The 17,416-nt window shown below is 37.5% G+C and overlaps 1 protein-coding gene across 1 annotated transcript in view; it reads right to left on the reverse strand.

The window, feature by feature from the left end:
* LOC133984988 (ephrin type-B receptor 1-like) overlaps positions 1-17,416 on the reverse strand; it is a 62,958-nt gene that overhangs the window by 35,304 nt on the left and 10,238 nt on the right. Inside the window, exons 7-10 of the mRNA XM_062424521.1 lie at positions 11,804-11,959; positions 6,748-7,010; positions 2,836-2,911; positions 927-1,051 (exon numbers count right to left, since the gene is read on the reverse strand). Of these exons, the coding sequence (XP_062280505.1) occupies positions 927-1,051; positions 2,836-2,911; positions 6,748-7,010; positions 11,804-11,959 (620 nt within the window). The remainder of the gene's footprint in view (positions 1-926; positions 1,052-2,835; positions 2,912-6,747; positions 7,011-11,803; positions 11,960-17,416) is intronic.

Genomic DNA, 17,416 nt, shown 5'->3' on the forward strand with positions numbered 1-17,416 from the left:
TTCGACAGGGTAGTGTTGTCTAACATCAAATACAGCTGTTGCACTTACCAGAAATGATGATTAGCTAGTTAGCAAGCTAGCATTAGCCTTTGCGTTATCGTTTGCGGTACCAAATCATTACAGACTGCTAAATTAACTCAATAAACCTACTGATGGCTTATATCTAACAACAGTATATAGAGATGCTTAGCGCAAAAAAAACACAAATACAAAAACAAAATTAAAAGTGGTCCCTTCCATTACGCTACGAATGGTGACCATTGACGCGAGAAGTGCCCATAGTTTCGCACTCAACCTTTTGACTGCTTTGAGTGCACCATACAGGTATCATAGCACACTGCATTCTTCCACATTTCTCAGGGTGAACGCACTAATGCACATTTTTTTACTTTTAAATCCAATCCAGGTTTCTGTATCGTTTCATCCTATTTAATGTATGTATCTGAGCAATGACTATGACATTTTTGCCCTTATTTGCTTTTCGTCCTTTTCATGGGTCGTTTTTTTACTTCATCAAATTATCTGAATGTCAGTTCAAAGGTTTTCTCAAGGTGTTCCATTCACCAACTCACCATTTTTGTAGTCCTCTGATTGGCTAATTTATCAAACATCTATATTATGTATATTTAACAACCTGTTGTGATGCTTGTCCATTTAACTACTGAATGTTTTGCGGACTGAATCGTATTTTCCAACAGTAAGTGAGAAAGCATGAGCAAATTGTTTCACTTTCATTGAAGCTACTTTGAGCTGAGGTATTTAAGAAACAGTGAGAATGTTGCTGCCCTTCAGTAATACTCCTGATAATAGATGACTTAGGTGTAGTTGATATTGATTTGCCTGTTATATTGACTCTAATGGATTACTGGCTGTGAACATAACAAAAACCACACAGACACACACAGACATTTATCATCCCACTCTACCTTGTCATAGTATCGTATCTCATAGTCGAGGATAATTCCGTTGGGTTGCTCGGGTTGTGGCCATGACAACGAGAAACTGCGGCTCGTTGAGCTCACTTGGTGCATTATGGGAACTACTGAGGGAGCTGTTAAAAACACACACACACATGCGCACACAGGTAAACACAATCAATTAGGCAGTTAAAGGATTTGCTAGCATGCTTAAACATCATAAATAAAAAGAAAAACAGGGTGTAATGTAATGACATATTGCCAAGGACTATTTACACCCAAAGGAGGAAAATCTTTCCTCACCCAGGCTCATGAAAACCAATGACTGCACTTGTCACTGATGGAGCAACAAGAGTTATGTCTGCAATGCATTTTTACCATAAATTTAGGATCCAGAAGCTACTGGCAATAATGCATTTCATGGTTTTGCTTCTGGGATCTTTTTATGAGATGATTTTCATCACATTTGCACTTTACTTGATAGTGAACAGTGAAGAGAGGACAGAATCAGGAAAGAGAAATTGATAATACCAAAGTATCATATGTTTGTATTTTGCGTTAAAATGGGTATTTTAAGATGCAGTATGAAGGATTTAGTGGTATCTAGCTGTGAGGTTGCAGATTGCAACCAGCTAAATACAGAATACTGAATACTGTAGAAAACATGGTGGGGGTGGTGCACCATAGTAGGCTCCATGGAAGGACCTGCTCTCTATGTAGATATAAATTCTCAGTTTAAGGTAACAAAAATACAATGATTCATATGTTCAGGTGATACATTGATGAAAACATACTTATGGATATTCCATTTCTGCTAAGTGTGTTCTGCTAGATGCCACTAAATACTACACACTGCACCTTCAATGTTCCCTCCCAAAAAAATAATTCAAATTGTTTCACTGGTTTTATGGTGTGTCCTGTCTGATACCATTACAAGTATAGTATGCACAGTATGCATCTTACACTTGCTGAGTCATCATGGGGCTGCCATAATCCTCAGTAAATGCTGTGATACCCCCATGAGTCAAATACCTCTTCTGTCATCGTAATTTTACAGCTTGAACGAGCTGTCACCTGAAAGCCTCGCAGCACTTTTTAATATTGCTATAACTGACATTTTACAGAGTTCTATATATGTTGAGTGAGTTTCAAATCCTTGGGTCCAATGAAATGTTCTCGAAACCCCATTGCATAATTTTCAAAACCCCTTGCGTAGTCAAGCTAAAAATAAATCAGTTCTTGTTGAGTCCTAAAAGATTTCGGGGATAAGGGAGGTTTGCATCCAGCAGCAGTTACAAATGCGCTCAGAAAGCAGCAGGGTGACAATGGATCATGTTTCGATTACGAATGAGCCTGGGTTGCCGTCGACGAGGTAAATGATGTGTTTTCCATCAGAGGAAAGCGGCTTTTAACTCTAAATTTGGGTAGCGGTGGAAATATCGCTTGTGTCTGTCTCTATAAAGTATTGATGGAGCAGTAACTCAGCTCACTTTATAGTCTGTAAGAATTACACTGTCAGAGACTGAGCGACGGGGACAGAGAAGAGGGCAGGGAGAGCGGATAAAGGCTAGAAAAAGAGAATAGAGGGAAAGGCAGGGGGAAAGAGGAAAACAGGATGAAAGCTGTGGATGTGCAGGAAAGACAGAGAAGGGGGAAGAGAAGGGAATACAGAGGGAGAGAGATGACAAGCTTATAACATGTTTTATGAATTAAAAGGCTGTAGCTCAATTTCCTTTATCCCCCTAGCCATCCCTCCCTCACATAATCCAGTGTGCCCCAGGGTATGCTTTACACACACATACACATATGGTTGTACAGACACACACACACACACACACACACACACACACACACACACACACACACACATACACACACACACACACACATGCACACAGCATTTGCACTCCCCACTCACCAGCCTGATTGGTTGTAATGTTGATTGACAGTTGCTGGGCGGGATAAGGGCTCTTGTTGGAGACTCCGTTGATTGCCTGCAGAATATGAAGTGCAATGGTCAGTAATTCCGCTTTAAAGACATTAACAGTGATTTAAACTGACCGTTCGCTGTGCCCCACCTCCCCTTGGTTACTGTTGCTATGCCTGTCAAGTTGTCCAATCTTAAAAAGCACATGTGCAGCTTACAATGATAACGCTGACAGATTTACCACTTAAAATGGGAGCTTGATTTTAGTCCAAGGTAGACGAACGCAGGCTTCTTGTTTCTAGCATTTTTTTTATCACCTGGACAATAGCTTGTTAGCTAATTAAGCTAACATTTAGCTCCATGAGTTGGTTAAATATGCAATCACATGCTGTCTGTTTAATGTTTGTAGCTGTTTTAAAATGAGAACCCTGTAAGAGGGTACTGGAAATTATGTATACAAACAACTAAATTGTTCTCAATTATGTTGTGTTGGCTATTGCTGGCTGAATCATGTTGACAGGCAAAAAGTGTTGTTGTTTTTTTTAAATAAATGAAAGCGCTACATTTATATATTGCCCTGCAGTCAGACAGAGGAGGTCATGTTAACGGCAGGCAAAGAAGATGCACGCAGTACTTTCATATGAGAAGCTGGGGTTTGCATCCTGAGTCCTTTGTGTGGTTAGGTTTAGGCATCAAATGCACTTTGGTAAAAAGTAAGTGAAAGATTGTGGTTTCGGTTAAATGTTATTAAACATGTGCTTTTAGTCACAGCTAATTTATTCTGTATTAAATTAAGACAACAATCTTTTCCTAACCTTATTCAAGTGCTGCCAGTGCATAAACATAACCATAAAATATTAAATATAGCTATCAGTGCTCATTGTAGTGAAAGAGTGGGTATTTTGGCATGAAAACTATTGAACATGTCACTGAACATTATCAATATTTTTTCAACTAGCTAAATACACTTATCAACCTAATCAACAACATTTTAACAAGTAACACACATAATTGTAGTCGACAAGAGAAGAATAAGTACTTTATTGATCCCTGTGGGAAAATTGATCCTCTGCTTTTGACCCATCCTATACACAAACAATAGGAGCAGTGAGCAGTGAGCAGCCACAGCGCAGCACCAGGGGACCAACTAATAACCTCTTAAACACACATATTTGATGGTGGGAGGAAACTGGAGCACCCAGCATAAACCCACATAAACACTTAGGGCTAGCTAACTCTAGTATGACAGATATGATGCTACTCAGAAAAAAAAAACATTTTTTAAGTATAAACTTTAACAAATTCAGTAGAGAGCAGGTCATAGCTGCTAAGATTACCGTAAACTTTGATATGTAACCCAATAAAATAATTTAGTATGAAATGCTCTTCCTCGTTATGTTACAACTATAGGTAGTACACACAATTAAATCCATTCCTCACATGAGTTTTACTTTTTTATTTTTTTTTATTTTAGAAAGGCTAAAGAACTAAACTCTTTAAATACAGTTTAGATCATAACAACCATTTTTTTTAGCAAACAGTCAGTGCAACTGCAATCAGCATCGATTACATGGTTTTAATTTCAGTGTGGAAGCACTGCCAATGTCCGCTTTAAACTCTAAGGTCTCTGTTTTTTCCATCTCATCGTACAAAGACACAATTAACTGGCTCAAGCATAATTATCTGCTGAATATTGTTATGGGCTTAGTCCATCATTTTGAGAGTCAAAAATATCTTAAAAAAATGTCTTAAATTACAAAATCATTAAAGGTGTGGTCATTAATGAGGCTACCCTGATGGCTTAATCAAACATCTATATTGTTTTGGTTTTTTGTATTTTGTGTTTTTCCTCGACTTGTGTTTTAGACTGTAAAAAAAAATGTTCATGCCAAAATATAAATAAGACATTTCATAAGTCACTATTTCAAAATCCACTGATAGTTTTATCAGCAAAAACCTTTGCTTTGCGAGCAAGTACACATCGACAGATGATATATGACATTGATGCCACCTATCATATTGTTCTCTTGTATCTCATTTTTGAATTAAAACAAACACACCATGGATATCTTAATGGTTATTCATCTGTTTCGTTGATTTTCTTTGGTAAACAAGTCAAATTAAAATCAATACTTTTACAATCAACATGTTCATAATCAGGCCACGAGTCATTTATTCATTCGTCATTATTGATCCACCCGCTCCACAACAGTCAGCTTGAAAATTGATTAACTCAGTAACAAAGTACATCTAGATACAGATTATGTCTGAGTAGATTCCTACAAAAAAAAAAAAACCTCTTATAAAAAGAGTCACTGAACTTATTCATTTACAGGGTTTTCTATAGAGGTAAAAAAAAAGAAAAGTTGGCCACATTTATATTACATGAGATTTCAATATCAAGGACTGCCTAAATGAGGAAAGTGAAGTCATTTGCTCCATTTCCTAAATAATTACCATGCAGGTGACCTTGATTCAAGCATTCAACCCTGACGCTATACTGGGGCCATGATAGAAGATTGAAAGTTCAACTTGCATTATGTATATCACCGTGGCCTTGTGGTTAGAGAGAACATGATATAACTGCAGAATGTGTCTAAAAGCCTCAATGTCAGCAAGTGTCTATGTAGCTAAAGTATCCTTGAGCATCAAACTGAATATCTGGCAGCTATTTGCATATTAAAACAAGGGTTGAAAAGCCACTAAGGTTGTTTTTGAAGTGAGCAACAAGTAATATCTGCTTTTTTTTTTTAGTAACAACTTTGTATTTTACAATATGCAACTTTATAGAAGTTACATTTCAGCGCATCTTCAACACTTTATAACTAGTAGCATAAACAAGTAAAGGAAAATCTATTTTTTTATCACCTTCAGGCTTAAAAGATGGCTATCAAAAGTTTATAACATGCTCCTTTGTAGACAATGCTGAAATCATCTTGACTCAGCGACTCTGAGTAATGGCAAAGTTGCTACATCAATAAATTGCTAAATACTGCACTCAGGGCAGAGCTTAAAGCTATAAAGAGCCAACACCCTAAATCATGAATGTAGCCGGCTATGTTTTGAAGAAGCTATAAACATAGAGATCAACAGGAAAGAAGTGGATTTTGCTGCAAGAAACATTTGAAAAGTTCAACATTTTTTAAACTTTTTTTTTTCACACATCATTTTGGTTTTGCTGTGTTATTCATATGCTGCCTAGTCCTTTGGGTCAGTGGATTTGGCTCACTTATGTTTTTTTGCATATCTTTGAAGGACTTTCTTGCTTTCTTAGTTAGCTTGAAGTTGTGTTCTTGAGTTTTGTATTCTGGGACAGTTTGATTTATGCTGGGTTGTTTTTGAGAGGTGTCGTGTTTATGTCCTCCTCCTCCCACCTGCCATGCATCTTCCTCCTTAGCCCTACCCTGCTCCTTGTGTCTTCCCAGCGTATCAGCTCCCAGCCTGTCCTTGTGTTGTGCCACCTGTTACTTGTTGTCTGATTAGTTTGGTTTGTATTTAAGTCCAGTTTTCATTTCAGTCTTTGTCGAATCGTCTGTTCTGTTTCATTCAGCCTGTTCTGTTATGCCTCGTATTAAATTCTTTCAGCTCAGCCAGCTTTCGTTCTTTGCTTGCCTGTCACAGTAATAGGATGTTTTCTTTAGCCCTGCTTCTGGTCTCTGGACCCTGTGATACAATGTTTCTGTTTCTGGGTTGCCATAACAGTATATAGTAACTACAGTCATTTGAATCCAAACCTGACTGCAGCTGCTTTTCTCCACAAAGGAACAAGTTACACACTTATCAAAGCCACCTTTCAGGCCTAGTGAGTGTTTAAAACTAAAATATAAATGTTCACTTACACTGAACAGCATGCATGCTAAACAAAATAAAAAATAAATGCCATCCTACTCTCAAGGTACTAACCTGTATTTCGAAGGTGTAGGATGTGTGGGCCCGCAGCTTGCTGATCTCCACTCTTGTTTCCTTTAACCCCCGTTTCCCAGGAACATACACCACACTGTCGTCACAGGGTTGACATGCCCGTCGCTCACTGCTGTGGCACCGATGACATAAGACATTATAGGAGAGGTCGTCACGGTGCCCAGTGTCGCGTGGAGAGTGCCACTCAAGCAGCAATGATGTCTGGTTTACGAGTGACACCAAGTTGCGAGGAGCTGAAGGGACACCTACAGAGAGAAATGACAGGAGGGTAAGAAGGGATTGAAACAGAAAATACATGCTTCAGTCTGCCTGTTATTAACCCTGTAACTGGCCATACACATGCAGTATTAACCAGATTCAGATTAGTCTGTCAATTAAAATCAAATTACTGCTCCACACCTGGATGCAATCAGACTTCATTATGATGAGCACTAGTGGTGGTGAGAACACAATTTATGTTTTTAATAAGTGGTGCTGACTAATGGCTTACATATGAATATTTTTTTATTATCATAATAGGCCTGGCTTTTTAAACACTAACTAAATGGTCGTATAAGAAGAGTTTGGGTTGGATTATTGCCACCCTATAAGTAATTGAATGTGTCATCTTGGGCTTTGGGATGTCATGATGTATATTTTTCACAATTTTCTGGTATTTTATAGTATACTGAGTAATAAGAAAAATGATCAGCAGATGAATTAATAATGAAAATAATCATTATTTGCAGAGCTGTTTTCCATACAAAAAATTGAGGTGAATCTGAAAAAGATGAATATTTTTGATACCTATAGAGGGTGAAAGTGAAAAAGATCATTATGTCTCATGCCATCTTGGGTATTTGAGGAAACTTTCATTCATCGTCACAGAAAAAAAATTAAGAATCAAATCTTGGAAACTTGGGTATTGTCTCACATTGTCATTCCAAGTTTCCAACCAGTATAGTTGACACTTATGTAGGAATCTGGGCTCCAGCAAACACTGTCTGTTATAGTCAGTAGGTGATCCAACAGCTCAACATCAGGCAGAGAAGAAGTGTCTCTTTGTCTTAGGCTTGCTGCAGTAGTCGGTGTTACTGGTGTTACATGGTGTTCGGCTATACACCGATTACATTACTTGCTCATCATCCCCACTGTCATTTTACTTTTTGTAAATATAGAAATAAAAGTCATTTAGTTGAGTTTCACATGCATGTTCATCAAATAAAACAACTAATTTGTAAAATACTTCGTTGGACAACAGATGCTACATTTATAAACTAAACCATTCGTGCTTGCAGCAGAGTCACAGCTCTAACAATCTAGCATTAAAGCAGTCTATTGATGTTGAGCATCATCGACTTATATCTCATCTTGTAAAATTACCGGTAACACCAGTTGTGTCATGAGTTTATTAACCGGTGGGAAAATTTCCTCACTGTAGCATCCCTACTTTGTCTGTCATTGTGCAGTCTGTCAGTCAGTCAGATTCTCTCTTTGATCTGAACAGAAACTTGGGTTTTTTGGGTGTTAAAGTGAGTGGTGATGGCACACCCAGACTTTTCACAAGGTTAACCCTAGCAGGTGCACTTCTCCTCGCCTATTCACGCACATCACAGACACCATGACATACACAGACACACTCAAATGACATGTTGAAACAAAAACAGTTGAGATGAATTTGATATTCAACCTTGGCATATGTTGAATCACAGTCATGAGAAATGTGTGTGGCAGCCCTGTGGAATATGTGTATGTGTGTTTACATGTACAGGCACACAGAGACACCCATACTACTGAATCAAAGTGTTAGCAGTCAGTGGGGGGTTGAAAATTTAAGTAGCACCATCTTATAAACATTGCTTCTGACAGAGAGGGCCCATCAGAAACTGTGCATTCATAATTATATGCACAGAGAACACATGCAGAGTGTTGTTGCAGCTGTTTACTCAATTTAACTTTTAGCACAACTACTTTTACACCGTTAAACACTCACTGAGTTCACAGCAAAGACACATTCGCAGTCACAAAAGAAAATACATCATTTTGAAAGAGACACAGTCAGTACTGCAGCCTTCAGCCACATCCTGTTCTTGTTCAGTGTTTTGTAAGTGGCTTCCACAGTATCAATCTGACCTATAAATAAAAAATACAAAAACCCACACTGTTGCCTACAGTACACATACACCTCCTCCACACCTATGCAGCCCATGGCATGCTGAGGGAATGATTTTATGTCAGGTACTTATCCACACACCACGCACTCACTCTTCCATTTCACTCATCTGATTTTATATCTGATTGAGTTTATACAAAATATAAATAAACTAAAGCGCCTTCCTATATTGAAGTTCTCTTCCTCAGATTTCAGAGTTGTCCTTATTTGTCACTGTGGTTGTGTTTTGGGCAAAAAATACATTCATTTGTTTTCGCCCTTGAATTGAGAGCACCAAAGTAATTCACAGAGCTGTGTAGGCTGAGTAGGTTGACACCTGACACTTTTTCCACTGGGAAAGTTGATTTTTCTTCTATCAGCATCAATTTGAGAGTGTGCTGCCATTGTTGGGGTGAGGACTTTCATGTGCTTTCACTGTTGTCAGAACAGGGTGACAGCATAAATTGTTCCATAACCACTTTGACAAAATCATTTTTTAAAGTTTATTTTGAGATTACCTCTATAATACTGTATAATGCAGTAGATGATGAGTGATGACACACTTTGCAAGAAAAGAAGAATAACAATCATCTCAAATGCTGCAGCATGTAGCCTCAATGATTTGAGATTTTAGTGTAAGACGTGAAATCCATGAGTTTTAATCCTCCTGAACTATCTTTGGGTGACAAATCACTATATTTTTGCTTCTATGGATGTTTTAATTGATCACAACATCACTACACGAGAAAACCATCGATTATGCATCTTTCATACCTAACCTGTTTGGTGCGATTTGGATGAACTCGTGTTTGCTTGTTCGGTTCATTTAATTTAGGCTGGAGTTGAAGCTGTCAAACTGGTGCAGATGAACAACTAGGTCAACATCACCTGAAAAATAACATCACTGTTTGCTTCCAAGTGGACAAAGTCCATTTGGGGATTGTGAACTCTCAAGAATGTAATCTGTGTAAACTGTGTTTGGGCTATATTTACGCTAGCTCATCTGGGAACCATGGTAACACATATGTGTGTCATTAGGTGAGCGCAGGGATGTAACCCTATATAGCATAAAATGAAAACTCAAAAAGGTATGCAGTATTGGTGTCCTACTCTCTCTATATTATGTTTTAAGTTCCTCATTAAAACGTGGACAGACCACTCTTAAATGTTAGGGTAGTCTACAAGACACCCTATTTCTGTACTGTTTCTATCTATTTATATCTATCACTAGTCATGCCATATGAGGATTACATTAAATGGGGGATAAAATAATTAAATTGTGCAGTTTATAGACTTTCAAAATTTGAAATAGTCACACAATCATTTTGCGAGGGTTGTGATTTCCCAAAAAAATATATGCTGATTTTCACAATGTAAGTCTATGGGGGAAAATATTTTTGGGCCCAATAGCATCATGTAACAGACCCGGAAGTTGCAGTTATACAGTTTGACCTCTGCATCAAATTGGCTTCATAGCCCCAAAGCTGTTCTGGGGGTCTGGGAAACAGATCTTAACTAAAAGGCAACTATTAATTATTTTCTTCCTCGGTCTAGACCAACTGAACTGAACTTAACTACAGGTAAGAAAACAACCTGCGTGTGTGCTACTGGACAAAGTACCATGGTATCATTTACTGTGTTTTTTAAACTAGTAGTTTGTAGTTTTCTGTTGCATTTTTCTCCTTCTTTGCTTCCTTTTATTTATTTATTTATTTTTCACAATAGTTCGATCGAGCCAAAAGGCATCACTAAAAGCCACTTGAGAACGTTCACTATGCTCATTGGTGATCTCTGTTTACAAGATATGTTTAGCTCTGACTTGTTCGCCTTGTAGGGTTAGACATTATTGTCATTTGAAGATAATTTTATACCACTGATAAAATAGTAATATAATAGCATAATAATGTACGGTGGCCGGGGGCTGGGATTGGAGAGTGGACTGCCTCTTGGTGTGATTTGTTTAGGCAGATCTAAAAACAGCAATAGTATAGGTGCGGACTAACCAGAGTCTGAGTTAAAGTTACATTTTTTATTTCTGAAAACACCCTTAGTGAATCATGGGAGATATTCCCACCAAAATATAAAACTGTTAGATGGAGGTCAAAACCAGCATGCTGAAGGACATGTAAAATAGAGCTTATAAAATGGTCACCAATAATCACTACAATGATTCATTCGACCCAGCTGGGAGAAAATATCAGTTTCCTTTTATATATTTTTCTATCAGAATGTTGTAAGTTCACCTCTGAATAACAATGAAATAAAGAGCAGTCTATGAATGAACTGAAGCTTTTAAAGCCCCCAAAAACATGCTGTTGTATCCAGGTCAGGTGGATGGGGTGAATAACACACACATATATATGTGCCTACACATAGTGCACACACACACACACACACACACACACTAATACACACACTTTCGCAATTTGAGACTGCTACAGACACAGTCCAAAATGATTCATGTCTCAACCTACTTACACCATCTCTCTGTGGAACTGAGAGGGAATGTTTTTCAAACTCTGCGCCTCGTCTTGCATAGCAATATAGTCTCCTCAACACACTAAACACATAGTCACTTCAATGGAAAGCCTGAGGAATGTGGCAGTGTTATTACTTACAGCTCCCCAAATCCCTAACCAAAGATGGGAAACATTGCAGTACGCTCGTCGTCGAATGAGGTGCATAAAATTAGAGTTGGAATGATAAATCAAAGCAGATGTTGGCCTTTAATTTAATGATGAGTTATGTGACTTTCAGTGTCAAATATGAACTCAGTCCAAAAATACTGGTTTGCATCAGTCTTCAGAAACCTGTATCGGTCACACTGCGGCATAATCACATAATCATAAGCTACTCAAAGGTTTATTTTTGTTTGTGTGTGTGTTTGTTTGACGGAGACTGACTCACTGGTGCACACGTCCTCCGGTTTGTCCATGTCACCACGGTAATAGCCATTCCGACAACCGCAGAGGGTGGCGGCCTCGATGGTGGATCGGCTGTTGAGGGGACATTGCTGACATAATCCTGCCCCCTGAGAGGATTTAAAGGTGCCTTGAGGACAAGCTGTAAAGAAAGAGAGAGATGGAAAAAAACACGTAAAAGAAAAATAATACACAACTTTTTCTCTTGAACACGAATGGAAGTCAACAAATATGTTTTGTTGAGACTTAGTTGTGTAACGCTTCTAAGCCTTTTGTTTGTCTTGATTGTAAGACATTTGGTAAACTTTGTTTAAGAAAGACGCTGTACTGGTAGGGTTATTATAAAGTTGACAAAGCACAGAGGGAGATTTTTGTGGATCATATTATCTTGTTGACTTATCTTAACAAAATACACAAAAACACTTTGTGTAGGCCCACAAAATCAGCGTTACACTGATTATCTGTGGTGTTGATTATAGTTTCATATCTTTGGTTTCCCTATCTGGGTCAGAGTTGTTTCTGTCCATAAATATCAACTGTATTATAATTTATGGCATGAATCACATATATGAATACTTAAAGATGATGTCCTACTTTTTCCAACTTTTATCCATTTAGGGATGGCTCATGCTGAGCATACAGTACATTCTTGTTATTCAGCTTGCAGACATGCAGTTTCATTATTTGCACTGCGGTCTGCCTGGAACCAGGCTAGTTTTGTAATGGAGGTCAGAGCCACTGTGGATCGGACTCTTACAGAAGCTGCAGAAGCTTCTATAGTGAATTCAAGTTTATGTCTATCTGCCATCCACAGATGTAAGGCTGTATGAAAGCTCTCCCCTTCAGTTGATTGAATTCTAAGAGCTGTCTGAAGGAGACAGGACAGGGGTCCATCTATAGCATCACATTTGACCCGCGGGCACAGTAATAACACATGCCTGAGCCTTTGTAGTTACCTTCACTCATTACCCAAAATGTGCATTTAATATATTACAAAATAACTTCTACACTTTTGCACACATCAAACACAGAGTCATTTACAATTCTTTGTTTGGCACAGCTCTGCAGTTCAACCAGTACGAATCATCAGAAAAATGTGAAATGATGACATTATGGAAAAGCATTGAATGCATACACTTCACACAGTTTATGACAAAAAAACTGTCATAATGTTCTTCATGTTTCAGTGTAGAGTACAGTGTAGGCTACTTCTAAATTATTTGTCGGTTGTATGTTAAGTACCTAGTTCAAGATATTATGATAGTAGCTCAGCCATTAAATGTTTCCAACCTGGTGCAGCAGTTCAGTCCCTCAATGCTCAGATTTATGCAAAAACACTGCCAACATGGCACTACTTTGACTTGCTGTGTGACTGACAGCAGGTACTGAGAGTATGTGACAGCTGAACTGAAAAAAGGGTTTGATGCCCAAGTTAAGTACAAAAAAAAACATGTAAAAAAAACTTTGTTTCATTTCAAAAGCTACAACTAGTGAATGTCCAAAATTATGGTTTCACATTTACATAACAAATTCACATTGACTTAACAGTTTTCTTTTTTGACCATGTACCTGTAAGATTTTATTTGGACTCTGCCTTCTGTCAGACTTGTTAATCACACAATATCACATGTGAAATTAAGACTAAATTGCGTCCCAAAAGCACGCCTGTTTCATCTTCACCCACAGGATTTGATAAGTGCCTTTTTGATGATGGCCCAACACATTCTGAATTATGACTATAAGTACAAAAGAAAAAAAAAAGAAAAAAAAAAACAAAAGCTGAACAAGAAAACAGAAAGGTGTGAAATGAGAGAAAGGACTGAACCACAGGCTCTGCCAAAAGACTGAAAAAAAACAAATTAGGTTTTTCATGTTACTCTTTTTTACAGTTCTGATTTATCATTAGCACTTTGCTTTCTTTCCTTCGCTGTAATGAAAGTTCACTTTATCTCCAAGATGATTTAGATGCTGTAAGACCAAAATGCAAATGTTACATAGATTTATGGCGGAAGACAGAGGAGCATTGCATAAGAAGGCTTTTAAGGAGCCCATACAAACTGGAGTCCAAATAATAACATGAATTGAGCGAAATGAGTACATGTCAGCAAGTTAAGGGCTTCAGGCTGTCACTTAATCAAACGTCGAAGGGTTTAAGGGTCAGTAAGATTTTGTTCAAGGGAGATCAAGAATGGTAGAGTTAATAAACAGAGAAGGACACAAATAAGGACTTGGGAGAAAGATAAAAGAGAAAGAAACAGGAGAAAATGTTGGTTTTATTTTCCTTTCTCAATACACCGTATTTCTGCAGCACTGCTTTATTGTGTTCTCTCCCCTGAAATATTATAATTCTTGGTTTTGCAGAGACTTTTATTTCTAAAATGATTTACAGTGAAAGACATTGTTATTTGCCCCAATGTTTTATATACATACCAGTGTACATGATCAGATAGCATATTTCAATACAATATATATATATATATATATATATATATATATATATATATATATATATATATATATATATATATATATATATATATATATATATATATATATATATATATATATATAACTTCTATGTGATAAAGCAGTTACCTTTTGCTGCCGACAAACAAACATCAACTCCTGCAATATGATATATATATATATATATATATATATATATCATATTGCATATATATATATATATATATATATATATATCATATTGCATATATATATATATATATATATATATATATATCATATTGCAGGAGTTGATGTTTGTTTGTCGGCAGCAAAAGGTAACTGCTTTATCACATAGAAGTTATGTAACATCAGCAAATGCACTCTTGCAGGACCTAAATGTCCTTTCCTACCTTGTTAACTAGAGAGGGGACGTTAATACTTTCAGCCCTCAATTCATTCTATTTCAATCTTAAAGGATATTGCTTGTCATTGTATATATTTTTCTTTGTCAACATACTTACACAACCTCTTGACTATGTACTGAATGTCTTTGAAAAGAAAATGTCAAGAGGTTGTTATATGTATCACAACAAGCTAGTGAAGGTCTACTCACACACAATGGTATCTGCCATGAAAGTAACTACTCTGTGGAGGGTATCTAGAGCAGTCTTTGGGGTGAAGGAACATGTCACCGTCAATGTTTGGACCACAATGGAGCTCGACAGCGAAGGAATAAAATATATCAGGCTTTGGATACACATACAATTCTTGTAAATAGGATCAATTCATTGCTGGTTTATCTCTGCACATTTGCACCAGCAATATCCTTTTAAGTAGGGATTTTGTGGATTTATCGAGATACTGGTGCTTAAACATTTCTTAAACAGGGTACCCATAATACCATAAAGAGTAAACAATGTCTTTCTTTGATTGCAATGGCTAAACATTTCTGTGTTAATTTATGTAAATTATATTATAAATCCATTAGAAGTCATCCTGTTTCCCATGTGGTATTTCTGTAATTTGGCTTTCTTGGTCAATTCTGTACATATTTAATGCATGTCTGTGTGTCCTGGGAGAGAGACAATGTTGGCATGTTACTAAAAATGGGTTATTAGTTACTGTTTCTAGTTACTTCCCTTAAATAGTAATTGACTTTACCAATTATTGCATATAACAAGTAATTAGTTACTACAATCCCCTGGGTAAAGACTCCCTTTTGATTTCCTCACAACCCCAAATCAGTTCAGTTCAATTCAGTTTCACAAACATAAAAGACAGACAACTCTGAAAAAGTTGTCTGTGGGTTTTACCCCAGATCCTCAACTCAAACCAGGAAATCAAAGTTGGAATTGCAGCGGGAGTTCAGTATCATGTATTATTCACAATATATAACGTTATAACTCCAGAGACAAGGCTTATGTTTAACCATGAGGTAGCTACAATGACTCTAAGAGACAGTAAGGTCTGACAATGCTGTATGTGTGTGTGTGTCTGCTATGCTCTGCAACTTTCCACTTATCGTCAGCTTTCAGTAATTGTAATTGAGTTAATTTGAAAAAGTAATTAGTTAAATTGTTACTAGTAAGTAAGTACTAGAACACGTTATACACAACACTGAAGAGAGATGCCTCCTCTGTTGCTCTTAATTTGGTTTCTTGCATGTTTTTTCCTGTTAAAGGTTTTTTTAGGAAGTTTTTCCTAATTTCAGTATCAAGGGTCTTAGAATAAATGTATTTGTGTTGCTGTACAGATTGCAAAGCCCCTTGAGGCAAATCTGTTAATAACAACTGAACAAATAAATTAACTAATCCTGGTCCTGTTTTTTTTTTTTTTTGCAGTCCAGAGCTAAAATAATTTGGGCACTGATACGCCATCGAAAATCACTGACTCCACAAGTAGTTCACAACCATTTGAGCTGTAGGGACCTGTGAGACACATCCTGAGAATAAAAAGCTGTGAAAGGCTGCAGGAGAGTGTTACAACTGGAGCCGCTGCATCTTGTTCCAGCTCTGTTGTGACTGCCAGACATTTTGCTGACTTTCTAGCCAGGCCACAGAAAGCGCCTCGCTCATGGCTCCACTCCACTATCTTTACACACTATTTGCTGAAGCAGCTTGTATCTCTGAAGTGTGAAATTAATTTGTGAATATATATGAATGCCTATTACCAGTGTAAATCAACAATAATTAAATATAGGATGATACAATTCCTATTACTGACTTTTTTATGTAAATACAACAAAACTTTCTTGTTTATGTCACCTCTCCTCAAAAGTAAATGGGTAGAAAGAATGCTATGGTTTCCATTCTGCTAATATAGACTATTCAAGAAATGGATTTACACCACTGAAATGCTTCCATTGATTGTGGAGTTGTCAAAGAGTAATGACACAACACAGCCACATCCAGTGGACATCAGGGGTTGGAGGCTGGTAGGTTTTAACATAAACCAGGACCGGAGTGACAGAGTAAACAGAGTGACCAACCAAGGAAGCAATCAGCATCATAGACTGCATATAAAGATGGATGTAGTGAGGTGTGACATTGGTTTACACTGGTGCTGGTTTGAAGCTCAGAGTTTCTGCCTACAGTTGAAGCCAGGGTCTTCCAGATAAGGAACACGGGTTATTCCCTTTCACGGTCTGGAAACACGCCCGCTACCTCAGACAGAGGCTAACGCTAGCTTCCTGAGACTATCGAGTGGTGCACGTTGGAGCTAACAATAGCTTCCACTGAAATCAAGTGACATTGAACTTAACAAAATATTGTGACAATAGTCTGACTCAGTGGGAGTCCCAGGGGAAGGGAAAGAAGCAGGCAAGACAACTGTCAATCACAGCTGTCAATCAATGCCCACATGGTAGAAATCAGAGTCTACTATATGTCTTAAATCTTATTTACAGGGCAATCATTTCTAAAATGACCAACAACAAACTGATCTGAGCACCAGAATGTAGCAATTGTTGAGAGTGAAGACTCATTGAAAAAAGTTATCGGCTTAGTATTTCTAGAGAGACGTCGACACCCATTTAAATAGTGTCAATTGAAGTCAGGAAATTTCCGGAGTCAGCATTTAGCAGCTCTCAGTAGCATTGCACTTTAAAGTATATCCCCATTAGCTTCAGTTTCAAGCTGTGGTAGACTCCTGT

This window comes from Scomber scombrus, chromosome 8, assembly GCF_963691925.1.
Source record: "Scomber scombrus chromosome 8, fScoSco1.1, whole genome shotgun sequence".
In the NCBI taxonomy this organism is placed as follows: Eukaryota; Metazoa; Chordata; class Actinopteri; order Scombriformes; family Scombridae; genus Scomber; species Scomber scombrus.